The sequence below is a fragment of the Hydra viridissima genome, unplaced genomic scaffold (assembly GCF_058129835.1).
Source record: "Hydra viridissima isolate aposymbiotic clone 2 unplaced genomic scaffold, HvirCarnegie_v1 scaffold_6, whole genome shotgun sequence".
Taxonomy (NCBI): Eukaryota; Metazoa; Cnidaria; class Hydrozoa; order Anthoathecata; family Hydridae; genus Hydra; species Hydra viridissima.
In genome coordinates this window covers 4,890,337-4,917,473 of record NW_028324305.1, presented here as the reverse complement: position 1 = coordinate 4,917,473, position 27,137 = coordinate 4,890,337, and the positions used below count along the sequence as shown (strand labels likewise).

The 27,137-nt window shown below is 29.9% G+C and overlaps 2 protein-coding genes across 3 annotated transcripts; both read left to right on the top strand.

Annotated features, from left to right (window-relative positions):
- Positions 1-1,414: 1,414 nt before the first annotated feature.
- Positions 1,415-15,949, top strand: LOC145190633 (cleavage and polyadenylation specificity factor subunit 2-like). 2 transcript variants are annotated; one of them, XM_090089943.1, is made up of 21 exons: positions 1,415-1,965; positions 2,181-2,340; positions 2,698-2,803; positions 3,268-3,397; positions 3,553-3,668; positions 3,926-4,014; positions 4,785-4,883; positions 5,021-5,088; positions 5,310-5,364; positions 5,458-5,625; positions 5,734-5,846; positions 6,075-6,174; positions 6,401-6,501; positions 6,583-6,677; positions 7,316-7,370; positions 7,517-7,604; positions 9,932-10,072; positions 10,189-10,380; positions 10,549-10,629; positions 15,512-15,565; positions 15,676-15,949. In XM_090089943.1, the coding sequence occupies exons 1-21, from the start codon at positions 1,817-1,819 to the stop codon at positions 15,766-15,768; spliced, it is 2,253 nt and encodes a 750-aa protein (XP_089946069.1). In that variant the 5' UTR covers positions 1,415-1,816; the 3' UTR covers positions 15,769-15,949. The 2 variants fall into 2 exon arrangements, with proteins under 2 accessions (XP_089946069.1, XP_089946070.1); XM_090089944.1 differs by having other exon boundaries at positions 1,543-1,965; positions 5,468-5,625.
- A 2,073-nt stretch (positions 15,950-18,022) lies between these two features.
- On the top strand, positions 18,023-26,795 carry LOC145199471 (uncharacterized). Its single transcript, XM_090089940.1, has 5 exons — positions 18,023-18,202; positions 19,422-19,589; positions 22,060-22,165; positions 22,354-23,163; positions 23,300-26,795. Exons 1-5 carry the CDS (start codon positions 18,152-18,154, stop codon positions 26,560-26,562), a joined length of 4,398 nt encoding a protein of 1,465 aa, XP_089946066.1. The 5' UTR covers positions 18,023-18,151; the 3' UTR covers positions 26,563-26,795.
- Positions 26,796-27,137: the final 342 nt, after the last annotated feature.

Sequence of the window (27,137 nt, the reverse complement as noted above, 5' to 3'; positions counted from 1 at the left end):
GAAATCCCCTATTATCTTACAGTTGAGGATGAGATCTTAATAGGTAAACATAGTGTATGACCAATCCAACGATTGTAGAGAATCCAGTAGTGGAGAGAAGCAATGGGTAGGGAGAGCTTTTAATTGTGCAATTCTTGTTTGTGTTGCCTAGTCATTTTTTTCTCCTAGCAACTTGCTAAAGAAAAACATTCATTTTCTCCTACACTCTTCACTGCATAAAATTTCACTAAATTTTATCTAACTTATCGAAGATTGCTTGTGTTGCAATTTTATTTCATCATAGACAATACAGTTTGAATTTTTTTTATTTTTTATTTTGATCTCAACAACATCATAAGCTGACAGTAATTACTCTCATCTTTTGACCCTTGATGAGGAATTCCTAACCTGGCTGAATATCGAAGACACCGCATTAGATCTATTAGGTATAATCGATTAATTTTCCTTATAAACATTAGTTTTTCATAGGTCATTTCTCCGAAATCCTTAGACTGGACAAAGTCATAGCTATACTGCACTAAATCATAACTAGCAGGGCAATTAGTTTTTTGTATTAGGAAAGAATTCCGGTTTTTTTTTACTGGTTGTTTAATTATTTTGTTCTATGAATAGTTTGGATCCCTTAAGTGTTTTTACCGTTAAAAATACCAGACAAACAAAAGACTGCTTCTTTTGTTTTCATTGATATATAAAAGCATAAAAAACCTGAAAGGACTACTTATTTTTTTTTATTATATTATTTGGTATTTCTAAATATATTAGATAAATTCAATTATTTTATCAATAATTAAAGAGGAATTTTTTTTTTTGGTTCTTTTGCAGTGTTCGTTGCCGAATTACCATAAAAATCATGCTGTTACCATTTTCATTCTTATCGTCAGTTGGTCATCGCGCTATCATTTCTTTTGCTTGACTGGGTTTGATCGAGTTTTTGTTTATTGGTGTCACCGAGAATCCATCCGAATCCTTTTTCTGGTTGTTTTTTTTTTTTTTTAATGATTTCATATGGATTTTTTAAACATAATTTTTAAATTAATATTTCACTTATTTTTCTTCCGTACTTTATTACTACTTTTAAGTAATAAATTTGCAAAGAAGGATGGACGATGGAAGCAGGAAGGGGGACTAGGAGAACTTTTCTTTTGTAGTATAAACGGAGAGTCAAAGCTGAGGGGAGGTTAATCAAATAGGAGCAAACCTTGATATAAGTATATACCCAAGTTAAACAAGGGGATGCTAATGTGCGTCATCTTCTAACGTATCTCGAATTACTGATAAGGCTTTCCGAATGGGTCGGTTTTCGAGGGGTACATGCTGCGCAATTTAAAGAATATTTTATCATAACATTTTATTCCAGGTTTCTTATCTGACCACGTTTTTACCTTGCAAATTTGATTGGACTTAAAGCTTTTCTGTTTGTTGCTTATTTTCGTAGGAAATAAGCGGCAAAAGTAAGCGCGAATCCCTATCTTCTTGCTATAGAAGCATAATAAATATAGAAGCATAATAAATATCTAGTAGGCTGATTTTTTTGCTGCTAATGCCAACCTTATTATATCAAAAGGACTAAGACATTTATGACAATAGTCACTTTAGTTTCGAGTATATCATGGATGTAGCAAACTTTTTTTTAAATTAAAATATTGTTAGTTAAGTATGGTACCTAAATTAGTTAGCTAATTTTGGTACCTAAATTAAAAAAGATCTTCAGCTAATGTATACTGTAGCACAGCTTTTTAGGTTTTTCGATCAAAAATCGAGTATATGCATCTAAGTAATTATGAAATAATACATATGGGGTCATAAAAAGTTGAATATGACTTCAATCATTCGATTTACTCCACTGTCTGGAGCCCAAGATGAAGCCCCTTTATGTTATCTTCTTCAAGTTGATGAGTTTAGATTTCTGCTTGATTGTGGCTGGGATGAGAATTTAAGTCAAGATGTGATAGAAAATATTAAAAGGTTGGGGCAAAATGAAGCATGAAACCAAAATTTGAATTTTTTTTTTTTATTTCATGAAATAAACTTAGGTTTTTTTTTTGTTTTTTGTCTTAATTAAGAGCATAAGTTTTGTTTAAAGGTATGTTTATATATAAAGTTTACAACTTGTTTATATAAGTATATTAAATAAGTTGATTATGTATATATGTATACAAAAAATATTTTTGTGACTTTAGGCATGCACATTCTATTGATGCAGTTCTTCTGTCTCATCCAGACATTTACCATCTTGGTGCTCTTCCATATCTTATTGGAAAATGCAATATGAATTGCCCAGTTTATGCAACTATTCCAGTGTACAAAATGGGGCAAATGTTTCTTTATGATTTTTACCAGGTAGTGGGCTGAGCTACTCCATTCTATTTGCTAAATAAATCTTGAAAGAAATTTTCCTTTATCTTTAATTTCATAGACATTTTAAAAGATAAAATTACTTATCTTTTAAAATGTCCATGACTATTTGAATAAGAGTATAACATGAATAAAATGTTTGAAGGTAATTTTTTTTTCTTCTTTCAAAAAAACTTGGCTAGCCTTGAAACATATACAAAGAGATCTTTTGATCCTAATGTTTTACATGTATTTTTGTATTTTAGTTACAAATAATATGAAATCATTCCAATTAGTGATTTCCTTTTAGCAATCATTTTTGGAAATATTTAAAAAATTTTTACATATTTTAATTTTTTTTAGTCTCACATGAACAACCAAGATTTTCCGCATTATACATTAGATGAAGTGGATGCAGCATTTGATAAAATTATTCAGCTCAAATACTCTCAACATGTTAGTTTAAAAGGTGATACTTTTGTTTTTTTTTAAAAGAATTTTTGCTAAAATTTTTTTTTTTGTACTATTGTTTCAAATTATATATTTCTAAGTGTTTAAGTCAGTAGCTTCACTAAATATCTTTAAAAAACTATCTTCCCTATAATGAATGGAGATATATTGCAGTGTTTAAGAGAAATATGTTTTTTTTTATATAAAAAGAATTCAAGTTAGAAAGCTTGACTCTTGTAGTTGTGTAAAAAATAAAAAAATAAAAAAATAAATAAAAATAACTAAAAGATTAAAGATCAGGCATAAATTTTACAAACCTTAATGTTTGTTTTACTGTATTATCATTTTATTATATGTAAAAATCAAACTGAAATAATTCACAAGGATCCCTTACTAGAAAAAAAAAACAAAACATCAATATGAATGTAATATAAGTTTATTATTTTATTTCAATAAATTTCTTACTTTGTTAAAAATATATAGGACGAGGTCATGGTTTAAGCATTACTCCATATGCTGCTGGTCATATGATTGGTGGTACTATGTGGAAAATAATGAAGGAAGGAGAGGAAGATATAATCTATGCTGTTGATTATAATCATAAAAAAGAAATGTGAGTTTTATTATATCTCCTCTAATTGGGGTGTTACAAGCTTCATGATTCTGCAGAGTTGTGTATTAATTGGTTCACTAAAATATTTGTCAGAAATGTGAACCTTCCAAAGTTTTCATAATCACTAAAAAATTATTTCTGATGTTAATTTTTAGCCATCTTAATGGTGCTGTGCTAGAAACATTAAGTCGACCTGCACTTCTCATAACTGACTCATATGCTGCATTATGCAATCAGGAAAGAAGGAAGGAGAGGGATATTCAGCTGATGAGTATATTAATTATTTAATGAGTATTATGTAAATAATTTATATATTTATTACAGTGTAAGACCTGCTCAAAAAGCCAATTGCTTTTACTTATACTTTAAATTTATCTTTTGAGCTTGAGCAAGGTTTTATCTATGTTGAGTTAGAAAATTACCAGTTAGCAATTAAATTTTTTTTTAAATTTTAAAGTGGAAAAAAAAAAATTGAGTTTTTTGTTGCTGTCATTTTATTGCTCTACAAAAAGGAAAAAATTTATTTAGATACCATCTTATCGGCTGTGCGGCAAGATGGCAATGTTCTCCTTGCTGTTGATACTGCTGGACGGATTCTAGAACTTATGCAACTACTAGTAAAAAGTTTATTGTTCTATTGGAATTTTTTTTTTTTTTTCATAGTAAAGAATAAAAACAAAAAATTATTTGAGCAATAATTCTGCCTTCATTCTGCTAGCATACTTAAAATCTTGCAGTGTTTTTTTAGCTTAGAACATGATCATTGTTTTATTATCATGATCATCATCATGATCATTATCATCAATCATCATCATCATCAATCATCATCATCATCATCATCATCATCATCATCATCATCATCATCATCATCATCATCATTATTATTATTATTACTGTTATTATTATGTTGCTAAAGTGATGGCAGATTTGATTAAAAGGCTAGGTGAACCAGATGGTTTCATTAAGCTCTTCATTATTGTGCATATCTAGTTTACATGTATGAGTGATAACAGCTTGTAATATTATGTGTCAATATATTTTTTCAACCTTTACAAGAATTGTTGCACAAAAAGAATGCGCAAGTCAACTTTTAGAAGAAACTTTTATAAAAAAATTTTATTGTATTGTAATGATAAAAATTAAATTGTATTTTATTTAAAGAAGAAATTAGTTTTATACATCTGATACATTGAAAAATGTTCTCAACAAAGTTTTAAAAATAAAAGAATAAAATAACCTGATAAGTTAATGAAAGCTAATCTTTATTACTTACAGTATTTCAAAGATTTTTTTTTTAGACATAGAAATAGTTTATGATTTAATTTTAAACATTCTCCTAATTAAGTGAAAAAAGGTTTTTAATTACTTCACAATTTTTTGCATTGAGGATCAAATGTGGAATGCCAAAGAATCTGGCCTATCAGTTTATTCATTGGCTCTTCTCAATAATGTTAGTTACAACGTCGTAGAATTTGCCAAAAGCCAAGTGTGTATTTTTTTAAATTTTGATTCTTTAAACTGTTTTTAGTATAACAAATGGCTGTGGTTTGATGTTTGATAGTAATGTCATTTATGTTATTCTTATTCTTATTATATTGTAATTTATTTTAATTTTTTTCTCAGGTTGAATGGATGAGTGATAGGATGATGAAAAGTTTTGAAGTTGATCGAAGAAATCCATTTGCATTCAAGTAAGATCATAGATATCCATTTGCAATCACATGTAGGATATGTGTGATTTGTAATGCGATAAGATATTCAAATGTTTATTGTAAAAGAATTATATAAAGTATAAGAATAAAAGCTTTTATGAATAATAACATGAATCACACTTGCTCAAAAAATAAATTCTTTTGGAGAATTACTTTTATTTTTTTTTTCAATATATTCTAATGAATTTTAAATTTTTTAGGCATATCACTCAATGTCATTTTCTCAAAGAGTTAGACCAACTCCCTTCTCCTAAGGTATAGCTGTATGCAAACTTGAAATTAAAATTTTATATTTACTTAGTTCCTGTTTCTTTGAATATCAAGACTTCACTTGTTGTTGCTATGAAGGTTGTTTTAGCAAGTGCTGCAGACATGAACTGTGGGTTCTCTAAAGATCTGTTTGTACAATGGGCATCAAATCCAAAAAATAGCATCATATTCACATTTAAAACTTCACCTGGAAGCTTGGCTAGAACTCTAATTGATAATCCAAAAATTGAAACTGTTGAACTAGAGGTTCGCTTTTTTATCAGTTATATCATTAGTTAGTTTTCAAAATAAATTTTTCTTTTGTTTAGTATTTTCTTCAGTTATTATTATCATGGAAATATAATGACTTACCAGGTGTTCAAACGAGTGAGACTAGAAGGACTTGAGTTGTCACAATACTTAGAAGCTGAAAAAGAAAAAGCCCGTCAAGCAAAGCTCCAACGTAAATTAATTGATGTTGATTTGAGGTACTCTACTTTGTTTTAATGATTTAACTTTTTTTTAACTAAGTAGTGAACTGGAAAAAAAATTTAATTTAAGTTTTAACATTTTGTTGCTTTTCAGAAGAAATATTGCTATTAGTTTTTTAATCATCTCAATATTATCTGTAAATATCACTATAATTTTAAGATTGTGACAGTTTATGTAAATATTACTACAAAGTTATTATTGTCAAAATATCATTTGTAAATCAGACAAGAAAATGTGTTCAAGAATGAGAGTGAAAGCGAAGAAGAAAATGAGGAAGACACTTTAAACAAGTCTAAGTATGATTTAATGCTGACAAATGAAAAGGTTTCTAAATATTTTCCTATTATCTTTTCTAATAAATTTGATTTAACTATCATTTTTTAATGTTCTTGCTTCTTAAATCAATTCAATTTTTTTTTTTTTCAATGTTTAAATTTTGTTGTTATTTTATTTTGTTTTTTTTTTTTTTCAATGTTTTAAATTTTGTTTTTTATTTTATAAAAAAAACTTTTTTTTAAAAAATGTTTAGAAAAGCTTTTCTTTTCTTAAGTTGCGTCATAAAAGCAGTTTTTTCAAGCAAGCAAAAATCTACCCAATGTTTCCATTCAAAGAAGAAAGACTAAAGTGGGATGACTATGGCGAAATTATCAAGTCTGTATAAGTTGTGTTTTTTATGAATATTTTTCTTGCACTCTATATTTTTTTGTTAAAACTTTGTTTCAATTTTTTAAGACCTGAGGATTATGTTATCATTGAAGATACTTTAATGGAGGAAGAAGAACAAAAGGTTACAATTGAAGATATGAAAGAGGATTTAGAAGCTTTAGGTAACTTGATTTAAGCAATTTCTCCTCCTAGAAAATTTTTATTTACATATGTACAATATTCATAAGTAAAAAATTTCAATTTTACGTTTTATTTTTTTTACATTTTCTTTATAGTTCATTAGTTTAAACAATTTTTTTCATTCATTATTTATGATGGATATTTTATGTTATTTGTTTGCAAAATAGTCTATACCAGGGGTCGGCATGCATGAGGTCAATCATTGATCTATATCATATGATGTATTTTGAGCAATACTGTCTATGCCTAATTTACAATAAGTGAAAAACAACAGCAATAGCGTATATGTATTTGTCTTAGTTATTTAAAAATAAAATATTTTTTAAAAACTCAGTAGATTCAAGAATCTTCAAAGGTTTATATAAAAATGCGATGGGAATGATAACAATTAGATTATGAAAATATTTATTTTCAAAATCTTATTTATAGAAAACCCCACAAAAACATTTTGAATATTTTTATAATTTTGAAGAGCAGTTTTTTTTATTTAAAAAAATACTACTTGAAAAAAGTTTATATAATGGCTAAAAGTTTGTATAATTACTTTCTACATAAAATTTGTTTTGTTTTCAGAGTTTGGCAATTAACTGTTAACAATTAAGTTTTTTTTTTTGCACAGAAATCAAAGAACCTCCTACAAAGAGTGTTAGTGAAATGGTCAAACTTGATGTTAGGTGTGCAGTTTGTTTAAACTGTTGGAAAATTGAGTTTTGTAAAAAATTGATGTCAATCCTATTATATTTTTGTTGTAACTCTAATTATAATTTTTAAGTGATTTTTTACAAGATAACCAGATTTTTGTTTTTAACCATAACTCCAGATGCAAGATTTCTTACATTGATTTTGAGGGGCGTTCAGATGGTGAATCAGTGAGACGAATTTTATCAATTGTAAAACCAAGACAACTAGTAAGCAATTAAAGAACATTTTAAAATAACACACACAGATGTATATACATACATACATACATACATACATACATACATACATACATACATGCATGCATGCATGCATGCATGCATGCATGCATGCATGCATACATACATACATACATACATACACATACATGTAATACTGTTAAAATTTTTACATTATTAATCACCTATAAGTGAAATAAAAATTATTCTAAAAACACTTTTAATGGTCAGGTTTTTATTTTTTATCACATTTTTACTTTTTACCTAGTTTTATTTACCGAATATCTAGTCTTCATTGTCAATGCAACAGCTGCATATGTATTTGGATACCTTAATAGCTAGCAGAAATTGCTTGCCAAAGCAAAAGTATATTGCTGGAAGATATATATTTTTAAAATAGGAAAGAAAAAACTAGCAAACTTGGACTGTAGAATAAGTTTTCCTCATTTACACACACACACACACACACACACACACACACACACACACACACACACACACACACACACATACACACACACACACACACACACACACACACACACACACACACACACACACACACACACACACACACACACACACACACACACACACAAAGCAGTGGTACTTGAAAAGGATTTGATAGCTATTTGTTGACACAAATGTGTCTTGGTGATCTGTTTGATATAACAAAATTTGATGGTATATGGTTTTATACAATCTTCAAAAAGTAACAAAGGGTTCTGGTGGTTATTCCACTAGAAAACAGGCAGCTTTTTCTTTAAAACATCCATCAAAATGAATGAAGATTAAACATGGTCAGAATGGTTATCAACCTGCAAAAAGTGATGTTGAATAAATTTTTTATTATTATGAAATTGCATCAAAATAGTTGTTTCAGATAACCAATGCTAATACAGAATATAGTGGAGCAGGTGCACTAAAAAAAAGATGTTTTGAACAGTGAAGTAATGAACCTGTGTTTATCGGATATCAACATCATATATTAGAGAAAGCATTGCAAAGTATTATGAATTAAGAACTGAATGCTAGAAAAACAAGTTTGCCAAATATTGAATACAATTTTATGCCAAAGTTGTAAGAAAGTTTTGATATACTGAAAACATAGAAGCACTGCAAAATTTCTCAAAAATGAAGGTTGGTGTGATTATATTATTACATTTTAATAAAAACAAAAGTTTTTATATAAGGAAAATAAAATATTTTTAAAAATAAAAGTTCAAACACTTCAGAAATTCAGTAGTGCATGCTGGAAATGTATAACAATATTTGGTGACCAGTGGAATGGCATATTGTTTGTAAACCAGGGTTGAATTTTTTCAGTCTCATGGGCAGTTTCAGACTCTGTTGGAACACTATCTTTTCTATTTGCCTTGGTTTAACAGCATCCTTCAAAACTTGGGTGTAGCTGTTCGAATTGGCAGTAAGTCCCATGTGTGATGGCATGACATCATCCTCATTGTTAGCAACATCTTGAACCATTAAAGAAGCAAGGAACTTAGTGTGTATGAAGATGAGTACACCCTCTGGCCTTCTACATACCCAGCAATTGTTTCTTCTATTCAACTTCTGGTCTTTGTCAAAGTTTTTCTCATCTAAAAAGCCAACAGTTTCGTGCTTGAGGTTATTTAATGTTACAACAACTTTTGTTTTGCATAACTTGTTTATGGCATAACTGACTAGTCTTCATGGCATAGAACCTTAGGTCTTCTGTGACTATTTTTGAAGATGATTTTTTGGTGTAAAATCCTTTCTTTAACCCAGCCACACAAGGGCTTGCCTGGATTTTGGTCAATCTGTGCAGCAATTATGGTGATGTTTCATTTATTTTTTAGGCACAGCAACAGCATGTTTTTGATGTGTGGGTCTGAACATCTTGTGAGTCTGTAACGTTATAACCCCTTTTTACTCAGTTAACTAAGTTTTTTTGTAGCTTGAGGAAATGAATTATCTCCTTGGGTGTTCTTCAACCACAAAGAGGAACAATAATGGCAGCTCTCTTGTCATATTCAATGGAAGCTGTTATGTTTACAGTTTTAGTTACTGTAGATTTTAAGAGATAATAAGTATATATATAATTAATATCAGATACAAATCTCAATATAAGTTCATATTTAATCTATTAGAGAATAAAGTTTGTCCTAATTTACCAGCTACACCTTGTATATTAAGTGGATTACTTAAAAATTTCAGCAATTGGTAAAATATTTCACAATATAAAAATATATAAAATATTTAAAATATCACAATAGTATTTTACTGTTTTTTTTTTGTTGTTGTTAAGTTAATCACTGAGCTTGTTAATACCATTTCAGATTTTGATTCATGGTAGTCCTGCTGCAACTGAAGCACTGTCACGCTATTGCCAAACTAGTACTCAATTTAATGTTTCAAAAGTCTATACTCCTGTTACTAATGAGATGGTAGATGCAACTAGAGAAAGTCATATTTATCAGGTATTTCTTAAAAATTATTGATTCAAGTTGGATTGTGGATTTAAGTATGATTTTGAGATGAAAACCTAAAATACCCAAAGAATCTTTTTAGTAACTTTTGTTGTTATACTTTACAGGTGAAATTAAAAGATTCACTCGTGAGTTCACTTAAATTTGCAGTTGCAAGAGACACTGAACTTGCATGGGTTGATGGACAATTAGTTATGGAAGCTCGTGGTGAAAAGTTTGACCAAATGGATCAAGAAGGTTCAGAAAAAGTTGAAAAGCAAGATGTTGTTCCTGTTCTTGAGCAACTTCCACCTGATTTGGTGATTTTTTTTTTTTTTTTTTTTTTTTGTAGATAAAAGGTTAAGTAAATTTACAAAATTTGATGTAATGAAATCTTTCAAATAATATGTAATATCTTTATTATGCCAATCTTCGTCAAAGTTATATAGGATTTATATTGCTTTTATTATGTTATCATATAATTCTAGGTTCCAGGTCATGCTACTGTATTTATTGATGAGCCACGATTAAGTGACTTCAAACAAGTTCTAACTAAGGCTGGAATACAGGTATTTTTTGAATTATTTTTTTTATCATCATTTACTTACTAAATTTACTTCCTGTATAAAGTTAAAAAAAAAAGCTTATCATTTAAACTAAAACAAAGATAAGTAAACTAAAGTTAAGTTAAAATTGCAAGACTTAAAAATAATTTTAAATTTACATTTGGTTATATAAGTACCACATACTAAAGCAGAATTTTAAAATATAAAGAAAAATCATCTTTAAAAAAGATCTAAGCTAAAATAACTTTATGTTATACTAGTTTTTTAAAGTAAGCAAACCATTAAAATTAGTAAAAAATTTTAAATTACATATTTTGAAGTATATTATTCGATTCATTTGTTTTTGAAAAAATAAATGTCTTTAAAGTCAATCTCAAATAAAATTATCACTTGCTAATTAAGTGATAATTTCATTTGAAAATAATTAAAAGTTATGAGATTTTACACTATAAAATCTCAAAATTCTCTTAGTAATTCCAATTATTGATAAAGGGAAAAGAAGAAATAAAAGATCAAGTTTTTAAGCAAGAAAATCAAGGTTTAAACTCTGCAATTTCCCCCAAAAAGCTCAATCTTTTTCAGCTTGAGCTAGCATGAACCAGCAGCTCTATTCTTTATATCATAGAGCCATCATTAATAGAACACCTTCATCTTCACCATTGATTTGATATTTTTATCCCAAGGGCTTATCTAATTGATACTCAGAGGGTGAGTATCTAATTGATGCCAACCATTAAAAGCATTAAATCCTCGAACTTTTTGAAAGTACTTCTTTTTTAATGCAGCCTCTGTTTAAAAATAAACTTATTAAGGTATACCTTAACAGAAAAATATTTTTATAGTATTTGTATACAAGGGTTTCCAATAATTTTCTAGAATAAAAATGAAAACAATTATTTTTGGCATGAAATAAGTTTTATTTTTCAATATAATCTGTCCAATGTTTTTCTTACAATTGTATTCTGTCAATATCAGTTTGTCTACTTTTTCTTTTGTTAATAATTCTATTCCATCACATTCCAGTTTGTCTACAAAATACCCATCCAAGGCTACCCATCAAAACACTTTTTAACAAGGAATTCCTTCAAGTTTGGAAATAATCACTTGGGGCCAAACTTGGTGAAAATAATGGTTTTCCATTTTGGAAATAATAGATCAACAGAATTCCTTTGTATCCCCAAGATTTGCTGCCATAACATTACCTGCTGATAGAGCAGTCTTTGTCTTTTTTAGTGCATTTCTGCTTCAGCTTCAATCAATTGTTTCAACTGTTGTTTTTTGTTTTGTTGGTAAAACAAGTTTCATCAACAGTTATGAATTACTGCTAAAAACAATTCACACAAGTTTTAGAAACAAGCATTCAAACATGTTTTTGATCAAATGTCATAGTCATCTTGCACAAAGTTTTTTCATCTTTAATTCTTTGTGTCTAATATAAACCACTCGGTCTTTTGAGATGCCTAGGGCTACAGCTAATTCAAGTACTTTCAATTGTTGATCATCTTACACAATATCATGGACTTTTTGAATGATTTCTTGTGTTGTGACAGTTTTTGGATGCCTTATGTATGGATTATGATAAAAAAAGAAGTAATGAATGCAAAGTACCCTAAAACCAATTTTATTTGTTATCATGCATCTGTGTCAGTAGAACTTTGGTAGACTATTTAAAAAGTGTAAAAAAGTTTTAAGTCTTCACTCATGTTTACTATTTTTTAAACACGGATGAAGACTGACCAATTCAAATCATCATAAACCAATTAATACTTCTGGGCTTTAAATGTCAACGAATTTCATGCTTATAAAGCAGTATGGAGTGTGAAAACAAAGATTCCATTATGTAAAGCATCCTTAGTTTCTGGGCAGTGCCAAGCTTATATAATAACAATTTTAAAAAAACTACCTCTATTAAGTTTATGATTATATTTAAATTTGTCTGTGTAAAGTGAGTTCCACTGTGCACAAAAATATCTAGGATTTTAATTGAGATATGCTGATTTTTTTTTCTCCATCTCTGATTAAGAGTAGAGAGGTTCTTTGTTGTTTATACCACTTAAATGCTTGTCAAATTTGTCATACTTGTCAAGTCTTTTTAATGCTTTAATATGGTTGATATTATAAGTTTTAACATTATTGCCATTTTTTGTGTCATCATCATCTTTATTGTCATTTTCATGCATCAAGATTTTCACAAAATTTACTTTGGTGAATAGGTTAATGTTGATAAGATCTCTGAAAGTTGGTTCTCTCTAAAGCACTGCTGGATGTTTTATCATCAAAATTGGCATATTGCTCTGCCGTGATGTCACATCCCACGCACAGTAAGCTACTTAAAATAAGCATTGAACTCTTTAAGAATTGGTGTAGAGAGTAGAAAATTATTTGATATTATATAAAAAAAAAAAAAAACAAACGTTAAAACAAAAAAAAAGAAAGATGTTTCTTATTTTACCGAGTGTCGGCTCATGTTTATATCATGGAAAAAGTATAACCACTAATTGCTTACTCTTATAGAGATTTTAGACAAATATTTTTAAATGGCAAAATGCGTTTATAAAGGGCAAAACTAATTTATTAAAAATTTGCAATCCATAACGAAAAACTTTATTAAAATTGGGTATTTCTTATTCTTTAGTTAAAATTGGGCAATTATTTTGGCAACAATGATTATGGGAAAGGAATTTTAATTTAAAACAATAAAGACCAGTCTGGTTACTATTTCACATCAGGCAACTGGTCTGGTTACTGTTTCACATAGAGGTGATCTTTGAATTTCGAAATTTAAATTAAAGTAAACAAAGTCGGTAATTGCTTTGTTCAAAATATATAATGGATACCAATTTTCTTCATTTTAAGGGCACTAGTGCACTTTCGCACCACCACCCCTTAACCCCCTTTTTTTTTTTTTTTTTAATTGCAGATTATGATAGAGAATTTTATGCTGATTCAGAAAAATATAAAAACATGGACCTGAAAATCAACGGAAAGTGCTCTAATTCGAAGTCAAAGTTGTAAAAAAAGCTTACAAAAGCAATAGATTAATAGCATGGTTTTTACGTTAAAAAAGTCGTTAAAGTAAGTTTTTCCGAAGTGTCTTCGTAGAGTGCAATGCGCTCGACATAGCCTTAAGCTACTCAGAGCGCAATATTGTACACGCATGCGCAATTATTTTATTGTAACAGTACGACTTATATTTCACAATAAAGCTGGTTGGATAGGCGGTTAGGGTTAGGGTAAGGGATTGGGATAGGGTTAGGGATAGGAATAGGGCAATAAAAAAGGAGGGGTGCGAAAGTGCACTAGCGCCATTTTAAGTAACACTCCTTCATAATATGCAAGATTAAAAAAAGGCAAGATGAATCAACACTAGGTTCCACTCCCTTTCCCTTTCATCAAAAACGTTCCAAATTCTCAGCTTTTGAGAGAGGAAAAACAAATTTGATTAAAATAGTATAATATATAAAATAGAAAGTTTATTTGTTTAAAACAACACAGTATTTGGTGTTATAAATTTATATGGATATATAAATTTGTTTGGTATTTTTGAAAAATAAATTTCACGGATTTCAAGGCTTGAGACAATTTTGTAAATTTTTTTGTTTATTTTCAGAAATTTCTATGTTTATATAAAAATATTAAAATATAAAGTATATAAATTGTAGGTTAGGTTCGTTTCAAAAGACTGGTATATAGAAGTATTTTTATACTGGTATTTTATTCTTTGTTAACGGTAAAAAAACCAAACGCCAATGCAAAGAAAAAACTGAGCAGTTTATATATTTATTCTTAGAATAAACAAATTTTGTTATCATTCGACACCAATCCTTTCTTGTGGCTAACCCAATCCAATTAAGTGCGGTATTTTTTTACCGAATGTTAAGCTTTTTTATATTAATGCTTTTACTCAAACCTCCCCTTCTTCTTCTAAACTAATGAGATTGAACTTCCAATTGTATACAACTAAACAATACCAGTCGTTTGCTCTAAAAATCAAGGGAAAGCAGAAAAGTTAATGTTGTTGGATATGTGGAGAGAATAGCGTATAGTAATTAGTTTCCAGCTACATCTTGCAACTAGTTAATTTCACAGAGAATTTTGTTGTTTTTATTCGGCAGAAGTTGAAAACTCTTCAATATTTCTCAATTAAAAACTAATGAAAGTGAAAGCGTTTTTTATGCGAGTAAAATGTCTAGTGTGGTTGAAGCCTAAAAATTTTCGAACAGCAATTTGCATGTGTGCATCGTTCTTTGAAACTTTAAACTGTTTTCTTTAAGAAATAGGTGATTTGAAAAGATTTTATTCGACGTTTTGACTTTAGATATACTATAATAAACGAACTGGTTTGTTTTGATAATAAAAGTTCTCGATTACATGGTTAACAATTGCATTCATAGTTTGTATTCCCCATTATATTCTCTTTAATTTCTTTTATTGTTATCATTATCTATTGGTTCAAATTTCTATTCTCCATGGGTTCAATTGCACCATTATTGTTCAGTTTTTCAATTGATCCGTTTGACTTTTAAAAGTTGACGTCATTTCCACGATGCTTTTCAAGGATCGTTTCGAAAGCGAACAAATATAATTTATAACACGGACTAAAAGTGAACTCGATCATTTAATTGCTTGTATAATAGAATGAAAAATGTGCTGTTCTCTTGACATTTTTTGTTCTTATATCTTAATTCACTTCCAACATTCGTTAAGCAATATTTTAAACAAGTTTGAATTTTCAATTTTAGTAGACTTAAAATTTATAACTTAATTTTGTAATATACATACACTATGAAATAACTTCACACACACACAGACATATTCATATATATATTTATTTTAAATATTGTTAGTAATTTTGCTCTCGATTCTTTTTTAAATAATTTTTTAGGCTGAATTCACTGGAGGGGTTTTAGTATGTAACAATGTGGTTGCAGTTAGAAGGGTAATTATTGGTTTCGATTATTAGTGGCGTTACCTCAAATTTTAAAGTATAAATAATCCCCTAATATACTTGATTACTAGTTGCGTTAAAATTCGTTTCCTTGTGTTTAGGGAGAACAAGGAAAAATATCAATCGAAGGCGGTTTATGCGAAGAATACTATATAATTCGTCAGTTACTCTATGATCAATATGCTATAGTTTGAGTGATTTAGTTTTAAGGACTAAAAAAGCGTAACCAGAAAGCTTTCAGACGATTTGAATTGCGAAGAATGTTGAACACGCTTATCGTTATTGAGCTAAAGATTTGAGAAAACCTGACTATAAAATTATGTCTTAGCGCTGTAAAATTAATGTTCTAAGAAAGTCAATCATCTTTCGGGGAAAGTTTTTTGTTTGAACGTCTCTATGGTTGTGTTTTGCTACGTAACCTTGTTTTATTTTTATTTATTTTTTAATTAGTATTAATTATGAATCTCGAAAAGTTACATGAAAGTAGTTAATAATGGAGGGGGGGGGGGGGGTTATATTGATAGTGTACTCTGGTCTCTCTTCAAAAGAATTACGTCAAACGTAACATTAAAAAAAAAAAAAATTTCCAATTGCGACTTTTTTTACATATAGTTCGTGTATTATTTTCATTTTTCCTGCGATTTTTCCTTTTAAGAGTTGACGAAAATGCTATATTTATTATGAGTTCCGCTCTTTTCAATATCATTCATTTATCGCGTTTAATATCAAATTACTTTCTCATTGTGATATTTTAAAAATTATATGCAGTTTTTACGAAAATTTAGTGTCGACAATAACCATGCGAAGAGTACCTTTATCTTGAAAAGCGGAACATTCTTTATTCGGAATGCCAATATATATATATTTATATTAGAAGGGCCCTATTACTTGTGCTAAATTGACTCGTATAATTGATAGTTCAGGATATTTTTCTTAGTTGACGTTTTCAACTTCATGTTTATACGAAAACTTGACATTTTTCTAAAAGGAAATTGAATTAGAAAGATCGAATCAAGTTCGTTTTTTTTTAATGTAGAGTTTGATTTCTAAGCAAATATTTGCATTTATTTATATTTTCTCACCAGTGATTTGAGTTCACAAAGTTTGTTGACGTTCTTGTTATTTTGCGAAGAAAGGAAAATATACTCTTTTAAAAATGTGTCCTCGGAACTGCACTAAGATAAAGAAATTTACGAGGAAAACCAAACGTTGGTTTATGTCAATAACTCAACGTATCAGATTTCTAAAATAGTTTTAGGCTGTGTTTTTTCTTTCACAATAACTCTCTTTCTTTTCTTAATAATTTTTGAAACTACGCAAGTTTATCCATAGAAAAACGTTTGCGTAGCACTTTCTTCTAATAAATTATTTGTGTTAAAAAATTGAATTTCTCTTTGGAGAAGAAATATATTTTTTAATTAACTTAAAAATCCTTCACTAAAATCTCGCTGTAATTTGAAATCGCGGTATTAAAACTGCATTTCCAAAAGAGCTTTTCTTTTGTTATTGAGCGTTAGGACAATAAAAATTAATTCTTTTAAAGCAGCGAAGGAATTCCTGTTTTAACGTCTAGTCATTCTTCAATTGAATCTTTAATCAATAATAACTTTTTTAAGTGCTTTCCCTGCAATTCACTTATTCTTTTGTTTCTTTGTTTATCGTATTTTCAATGCATAATCGTCCAAGTGTAACAATGACCTTACATTTCGTAGGCCGGAATTTCTTAGCTAAACAGCAATCTTTTCCTCGCGTGAGATTTTTTGAAATCTTTATTGCAATCTATTTCTTTTAAATAAAATTTTCAACTAAAGTGATGTCCTAAGACATGCATGGCTCATACGAAGAACACGTTTATAAACACATTTTAAAAACAGCTCATAAAAAGTAGGGTTTTCCCTCTCAGTACCGTTTAAAAAATTCAAGAAAAACTTAATGACTAGAATAAAAAAGCAAGAGAATGTTTACTTTCCAAGAATGCCAAAATTACTTAAACGTTTGATCGAGATAAACTAAATATATGCTTTAAAAAGCAAATGATAGAATTACTGAATCTTAGCATTTTCCTATGGTAGGTGTTTCTTTTTACCTTACTATTTATTTAGCTTTTCTTTTTTCTTTCTTTTGCCTTTTACATGGTTTGATGTTTAAATGTCATTCTTGCCAAGAAACCTTTTTTTTTGTTATTGACATAATGATACTGATGAAAAATAAATCTTTTCGCACAGTGTGATGAAACCAAACAACGTAGCTTTGGTTTTAGTTTCCAAAGAAGCGGTTTTTCTGTCCTATATATACACACACGTTATATTTTCTTTAATCTGTTGACATATTTTGCTATTGTTTTCTTTTTTTTATTCAAAGCGTTTTGACAAATCAAGATAAAGAAAACTTTTTCTTTTCTGGTCTGTAAATTAATATCGGAACAAAGTGAAGCGAAGCGAGAAAAAAGCCATTATTCTTCGCTTTAATAACAAGTCAATAGGCGACATAGTTTTCATACGTCAGTAAGTAGCTGTTATGAAGATGACATGACAGCGTAATAAAGAACAAGAGAGCAAGAAGTTTTTGGCATTCGAAATGATAAAGAACAAACTTACGATAAGAAAAATTTTAAAATCGAAAGCCGAGGTAAACAAGTTCTTTTTTTTTTTTTCTTTTTTCACACCGGTATGTACTATTAATACATATTATTATCTTTTAGTAAGATTTTAACTTTTTTTGTCTTTTCGTCTGTATGTTTTGATAAACATTTTTTAATATAAGCTTTTGAAAAATTTTAAAGGAAATAATATAGCATTTGTGATTATTGCATCGTCACAGACGCTGTCAATTTTTTCTAAAATTAAATAATTCTTAGACGAATTTGTAAATAGGATCGATTGCTGCAATATCTGTTGTTTAAGCAGAATTTTCGTTTTCTTTAATTTTAGCGTGTTTTAATTTCACTACTTTGCAATTTGTTTTCTTCTTAAGCTCTTAATTTTGTTTCGTCATTAAGAATTCCTTCGAATTATTTTTCACCATTTAGTTTATAATCATATAAGCTGCTCTCCATCGTGTGATTTTATTAGGGGTTTTTTTTTTTCAATCAAAAAAGGAAGTCCATTAAGGAGTAATATTTTGGTTAACTGTATACTTTATATTTTTCAAAATTTGAGTTTCATTTTTATATACTTGTCAATAATGAAATATATTTTGCTTTTGTCTTTGTTTTCCGCCGTTTTCTCTTGAGTTATTAAAAGTGCATAACTTGAAAAGAAATCACCTCAAACTGACATTTGTGTTACATTAAATAAATACACCCGTGACAACATTTTTACTTTTCATATAGCCATATATCTTCTCTGTTTTGCTTCATTAGAGATTTTAATTTATATATATTTTCGAAATTTAATAATATTAAAAAAACCAACGAATGCTTAAAAAAGCAGCTTAGTTCTAAAAATTCATCTGACTTTTAGTTATTCGCTTATTCTTTTTTTGCTTTTTTAAGAAGTAGAAATGATGAAAAAAGAGCAACATTCTTGATTAGATTCTTTATGACTTTAATTCCTATTCGTAAACATGCTTTTTAATTGCTCTATTTAAACGTCATTTTTTTTATTTTTTCGTATTTTTTTATTCTCCCGAAATTAATTTACTTCCGCGCATGAGAAACTCAGCTAAAATTTAAGTTAATATCGACTGATTCGACGAAGTTTGCAAAGCTCAAAAACGGAGATTTTATTATGATATAAACGAGCATTTTTCTTAATCAAAGAATTTCTATACAATAATTTATTACTCTACATTTGAGTTAAATGTATATGTAATAATCATTTCTTTATTAACTTCTTTCTACCAATAGAATGATAACCGTTTGTTTGAAGTGGAGTGGGAAAACACTTGGGAGAATGAAGAATATATTCGCGAAGTAGCACCGAAACTTTTGGACGAGTACCTCGCAAAAGAATCCAATGTCATTATATATAAGAACAAGTCGATTGACATCATTACTTCGGGTTCTGACGAAATAGTAAATATTTTTTATTCTTTAATGAGCATGAAATTTAGAACTGGTTTTACACTGACTCAACCCGAACGTAAAGAATTCTCAGTTTGAGTCAGCAAAACTGCTTCTTTTATTTCGTATCTACTTATGTTATGAAAACTAAATATTTCGTTTATCTTTAATACTTTAAGAGGATTAATTTTCATGAAGAGATATGCGAGGTTGTTTTAAGCATTTCGCAAAAAGCTCTTTATGTAAATTGAGCAATTTCTTTAGCAGATTTTAAATTTTCCGAATTTTTGCGATCATGTAATTTTAGCTGAAATTTTCCCTGTTCATTTAAAAAAAAAAAAAAAAAAAAAAAAAAGCACTAAACAGGATTTTAATTTCTTCTAAGAAAAAGATTTTAAATTTTCTTTATATTGAGATCGAGATTTTCCTTATATCCAACAAAGCAAACGGATGTTACCTTTGGACTTATGGGAAACTATATTGTTTTCATAGGTTTTTTACATTTTCGTCTTAAATTTCTTTAAAGAAAAAATATGAAGTGTATGTAGATAAAAGTCTTGCTGAATGATGGTGAAAAATAATTACAGATGGAAGAGATCTAAATTTGAGATTATTAAGGCAGCCAGAAAGTTCCTACTATACCACCAAAGCATTTCTACTGTAACTCTTGCTGCGATATATTGTCGTTAAAGCGTTCCTTTCTCTAGATTTTACACTCCTTCTGTATTTTTTTTTTTCTATCAGCAATATAATTGTTATGTCACCGAGTGTTTGAAAATGACTGTTTGAAAGGTTGTGTTGTTTTCGCCATGAGTTTGTGAAAAAAGTTGTTCACAAACGTTTATTTTCTTTCAACAATCCGACCGTGTTCACAAACAGTTGGTTGGAGCTCAGGCATAGGAAGCATCCCCCTTTTAGTGAAGAGGGTTATTTGTTTATTTTAAAGAAATTCAAACAAAAGAAAGAAAAAGTTACTTTAATATTTCAGATATCTACATAATAAAACTGATAGTTATTGAAAATGTTCACTTTTTTTTATTAGCGCTGGTAAAGTTTGAAAAATTCTAAAAAAATATAGTCTAAGCGACAAATTTGATTGGTTTAAACTGAGAAGTTTATTAAAATAAAAAAGGCTAAATTTCCGGAAAAGCTTCTTTCTTTTGTAATTTTGAGTTTACAGTGAATTTTTCTTACGGATTGAAGTTGACGCAAGTTGCGATTGAGTTGTTTAAAATTTGTAAAATTGGAAGAGTTTGAAGATATATAAAATAAATTTTTTCGCTTAAAGTTTGCGCAAAAGATGAGATAATTGAAAGGAAAGTTTTTTTTGAGGAATCTTGTTCTTTGATGTTTGTTTTTGAAATTGTTCCCGACAAACTTGGTTGACGTAGAGATAATTCCTTGGTTTTAGAAGTTTGCAATATCTTTTTGTGGCACTCCTGAGCTGAGCTTACTTTAAAGCACCAAAGTTCATTGAATTTTTGCAACAAATTCGAATATCTGTTTTTCTTGTTATCAAAGTTTATTAATCGTAAGTTGAACAAACAAGGGCAATAATTCGATGGTGCTGTGCAAAACTCAACCACAACATTTTTTTTTCATTTCGTAAAAAACACATTTGCAAATTAAAAATCTGTAAGATTTAAAATTTTGCAGCATTCTCTTTTAATCTTTAGAATAGTCAATTTATTAGCTATCATCTCCGCTATTGTGAAATGTAGAACTTATGAAAACTAATATGATGGTATTAACAACTCAAAAACGAAAAATAAATCATGTGATCTAGTTATGCATTACACCGTCCAGTAATGAATGGTTTTGAAACTTAATGGCCACCAACTTAAAGAACCGGCGTAAAACTTTTTGAAAGAAAGTTATTTGGATTCTTTACAAAACGAAAAAGTTCAGAAAAATTCCAAACTTGATTTAACTTGATTTATATTTTATTTTGGTTTTTCACATGGGGATTCTGGGGGGGGGGGGGGGGGGGGTCTCTGGCTAGATTATTACCGGTCTATTATTTGGTTATCAACACCGGTCTATTATTTAAAGTATTACTTTCGTCAAATAATAATATTCTACTATTGGTTTGCGATTAAGGTTTGCGGATTTTCTAATACTTTTCAAAACATGTTTTTGCGCCGAAAAATTCAACACTCGATATTTAACGATTTCCAATATTCAACATATCCCCTTGAATTTATTTGTAAGCAGCATTGTTAAACAGCTTCACTGAAACTGTTTGTTCCTACGACGAACGAATGTTTTCTTTGAATGAACGTAGTTTATAAAAATAAAATGTTAATTTCCTTTGAATGAACGTAGTTTACAAAAAATAAAAAAGAACTTTTTCGAGAGGAAGAGCGATGAAAATTATTTTCGAACTTAAATAAAAATTTGATTTATGTGTTTTTATCACCGAACAGGTTTTAAAATACTTTAGCGAGTTAAGAATAAAGTCTTTGTGATTTTACTATTTCAGAATGAAACAATCGATGGTCTCACGAACAATGAATCAATACCAAAACCAAGAAGAATCGGCGGCATACACGCGGTGATTTCGAGACTTAATAAGTCTCTTTGCATAGGTAATTTATAATTACGGTTAAATGGATGAGAACCAATTACATAAAAATATTTTATAGAGGATCAATAAGCTAAAAGATGACGAACTTTTGAAAAAGAGTTATCAAAAAGTAAATTGTCAATTAGAAATGCATAAGTGTTCAAGTGTAACGGTTAGAAATTTAAAACCAATAGTTGCTTTTTTTAATAGAACCGGTGCCTGGTTTAAAAATAAATTATGAAGAAGAATGTAGAAATCAAGTAAATAAAAAGTTTGATAATAAGAAGCTTCAAGAATCGACCAATCAATTTCAAGATTCTGAAAGATGTAAAATGAACCAACCCAAAAGTCCGTCAGAAGGGAATAAAGCAACAGGAGGTATGCTACCCTCACAAAACGCTCGTCACGATAAGACATCTCGTTACAGTGTTATTAATACACAATATTCAAGTTCAGTAACACCCAACGATAATTTGAAATATTCTTTGTCATCATCTAGATCTTCTTTGCATGAAAATGCTTTAGGTTGGAGTACCAGCTCTCAAAATGTTAATCGGTTATTGATTGAAAACTCGGGGCTGTCCGTTGAAAACTCGGGTCTGCCCGTTGAAAATTCGGGACTGTCGATTGGAAATCCGGGAGTTTTGTTTAAATGTTCTATATGTTCTGAAATACTCTATGAAGATGTTAAATATCGACAACATATGTACATGCATGAACAAGTGAGTCTTTTAAAACAAGATCCACCCAGATTGTTGAAACCAGGTACTTTTGAATGTAAGTTTTGTAATTTAATATTCGACGGAAAAGACAAATTGAAAACACACTATACAGAAAAACATGAAAAAGAGTTTGCTAACACTCAGCCATCTGATCAACTACATCATTGCTCTAATTGCGAAATGAATTTTATGGATTTATCAACATTAACGAAACATCTTGAAGTACATCGAGTGTATCCTTGCCAATTAAGAGAAAAATCAATGATGAATGACGACAGAGATGTGCAAAAGTTTGAAAGTGAGAGATTTTCATTTTTGAATTGTCTTTACCGTTATAAGTCTATTGAAAAACCTCTGATTTTAATATAAGCAGTTTTTACAAATGTGTATGGATATCCGCAAATATATTTTGATAATAAATGTATTTCTTTTAGATGATATAAAAATAAAAGAAGAAGTAGTAACCGATGACTCTGATCAGCAATCCTGCAATTCAAAATCTATTTACATGCCTTCAGAAAATAATGAAATTGAAAACATTAAGTTTTTAAAGAGCTCGCCGTCAATGACAACACTTAATTTTCAGCCTGTGAACGAGGCTCTGATGATGAAAAAAGTTGATTGTAATGGAATGATGACATTAGATGATAAAAAGTTGTTTCGATGCAATCTCTGCGACGAAATGTTTGAAACAGAGAGTGACCGTGCGCAGCACTCTCTGATACACGTTGACCGTTCTAATTCGTTAGACTGTCATGTATGCGGTAAACAGTTTCGCCATCGTACTAATCTCACCACTCATCTAATTGTTCATAGTGGTATTAAACCACATCAATGTACAGTCTGCTTACGGCGTTTCACACAGAAAGTTAACTTGCAGCGTCATATGCACATACACGAAGGAAGCCGACCATTTGGGTGTACAATGTGCTCGAAATCATTTACACAAAAAGCAAATTTACAGAGGCATATCCTTTCACATACAGAACAATATAAAGATGATCTAATACAAGCTTTGACAGATATTCCAAACGAATCCGATGCCAGCTATTCTGTGGATGAATCTGTAGATGCAATTAGTGAAAACAAAACCAGTTTGGATATGCCATCGTCGAATGAAACCATGTTGACAACGGAGGCTTCATCTACAAATGAAAATGTCTTTTCAGCTGAACGTCAAGAATTCCGTTGCGATATATGCGAGAAAACTTTTGCTCAGAAAGCCAACCTTCATAAGCATCTTCTTATTCATTCAGGTTCCAAACCGTTCCAATGTTACGTTTGCGGTAAAGCATTTCGTCAGCGTTCGTCTTTACAAAAGCATTATACAATACATACAAATGGTTCAAGTAGCTTTATGTGTCAAACATGCAATCGAATGTTTGGATCGCGCACAAACCTACAGCGACACATGCTTGTGCATGTTACCTCAAATACAGAATGCTATATCTGCAACCAAAAGTGCACCACTACTGATAACTTAGAGCGGCACTTTAGCGAACACATTGAAGAAGCTTCATTAGCAATGTCTTTACCTCAAAAGGTCTTTGAGCAGATTATACCGGGTGAAGCATATCACTGTGTTAAATGCGAAATCAATTTTGATAATCCAATGATCTTCAATCAGCATCTGCAGTGTCATCAAAGAGGATTTCCTGCAGAGGAACCACATGTTAAGCCTCATTTGCACGATGGTGCGTCTCCTCTGCAATGCGAAGAATGCGGTGTTATATTTATGTCATCGACTAAGCTGACAGAACATATAGAAATGCAGCATACTGTAAACAAGACATTTGAACCAAATGGTAAGTTGATCATTTCTACTTCAAGCAAATCAAATAAGACACTCGATCTAGGCAAACCATTAGTTCCGAAATTTCAAGAAGTAAATTCCTCTTCGCCTCTTGATTTTGTTGCAATAAACGACCATCGTTTGGAAAATTGTAAAGAAAAAAAACCAACTCGCGTTTCTCGATGCCCAATATGTAAGGAACTTTTTGCATCAAAAGTTAACATGAAAGAACATTACGCCAGCGTGCACAATGGCGAAAACAATGAATCATATCAAAACGTTAGTAGTAAATATCAAAGCTTTGCTATATCACCAGAGCATTACGAAATAAGAGAACGCCCATCGCATAATTTGAAAGTGTTTCCCGATCAAGAAGTTGAAGTTGACGAGAAAGAAGAGGACGATGTTGCACTAATCACAGAAGATGAAGAGCAGATGATAAAAGACAATGAAGAATTTATTAAAGACAATATTTTAGGTGGATCACATGAGTATGAATCCAAAGGAAGGTATGAACGAGGAAATTATAGTTGTAAAATTTGCAACCGTACACTTACTTACAAATACAGCTTAGAAAAACACATGCTCATTCACACTGGCATTTACCCTTACAAATGTCATCTGTGCTCCAAACGATTCAATCATAAGCCAAACCTTGATAAACATTTAATTGTTCACAGTGGAGAGAAACCGCACGTTTGCCATTTGTGTCACCGAGCATTTAGTCAAAGATCAAACCTTCAACGTCATCAACTGACCCATACACAGAATCGTGATTTCGTATGTGAAGTTTGTGGGAAAAGGTTCAACCACATGGCTTCTTTAAAAACACATTCTCTCATTCACACGGGAGCCAAACCCTTCTCATGCTACATTTGTACAAAGAGATTCAATCAAAAAGGAAATTTGAAAAGGCACGTTCAAACGCATAAAACGGGCAAGAGAAATCGGTTAAGTACTGAATTAAAGAACGAAGAAAATTCGATCGACTATAGTACGCACGATGAAAACCTCACTTACTATAACGATGAAAGCAGCCAAAGCGACGATGAAGTAAAACCACATTATAGAGGTCTTAAGATGGAAAACTATGATCTCAATGACGAGGAACCGCCACCAACAATGCTAGATGGAGATTTAAACCGAAGTGATTCGGTTATTAGTGAAAGCGAGCAACTAAAAACTAGCGCCCTGGACGAGTCTTTTCGTGATAGTGATGATATTCTGACGGTTGTTCCTTCTGACGAATTATCGGAGTATAATAAACAATCTCAAAAGTTGAAAACAAAAAAAGAAACGTTTCATTGTGATTCTTGTTCTAAACTATTTGTTTCTATGGCCAGCTTAGAGACCCATAAACGCACCCATCACAGTCTAATTGTTTGTGACGTATGTGGTAAACAGTTTTCTCAAAAAGCCAATTTGCTCAAGCACAAGCTAATCCACATGAACAAAAAACCTTTTCCTTGCCAGACTTGCAACAAGGCTTTTCGACAAAAAGCTAACTTACAGCGGCATGAAATGATTCATAACAAAGAACGAAAATCAGTGAACTGTGAAGTTTGCCAAAAATCTTTTAGGTGCCTGTGGAGTCTCAAGCAACACATGAAAAATCATTCTGAAACGATGTCGTTTGTTTGCACAGTTTGTGGCGAATCCTTCGACGACAAAGTGCAGCTTTCGAATCATCATGTTATACATAGCGGTATAACGGTTTACTCTTGTAGAATTTGTTCTCAAAATTACCAATCGAAGGACAATCTTTTAGCGCATGTAACAACCCATGAAAATGTCCCCCTAGATATTCAGCAACAGATCGAAGATGATGAAGGACACGAACTACTTAGGCAGGAAGATATACCTGTGGATATTGAAGAATCGTTTGTCGTTAAAATGAATTCCTAATAGTGCTCTTTTTAATCTTATTTGAAAATTCCATGAGAATATTTTTTATATAATTTTTTTTATAAAAACTATTTATTTATATTCAATAATTATTGTTAAATATTTTGTAGTGTTTATTTTCTACATTTTATATTCAATAATTATTGTTAAATATTTTGTAGTGTTTATTTTCTACAATTTGTTTATTGCACATTTTATATTCTTGGTGTTAAAATTACTCGTGTTAAAAGTTATTTTGTTATTTTAAACATACAGTTCACTAAGAACAGCTAGATGACATTTCAAAATCTTCCTAGCTTGTTTCGTATTTTTTGTACAGAATCTGAATTAAAAAACAAGATGCGTTATATCACTTTATTCAGATTTCTTTAATTGAAGAAGTTGTTTATTGAAAATTAAGGAAATCTGCTAAATTAATGAGATAGTAAAATTAAGATAAGCTCGAAATTTATCGGAAAAATTTAAATATCATTAAAGATGGAGACTGTGTAATGTTTACAACCTCTTCATTTTGGGATGGGTGGGGGTATATCATAACTTTTGAACGTAAGAAGATTTTTTCACTTAATAAGAAT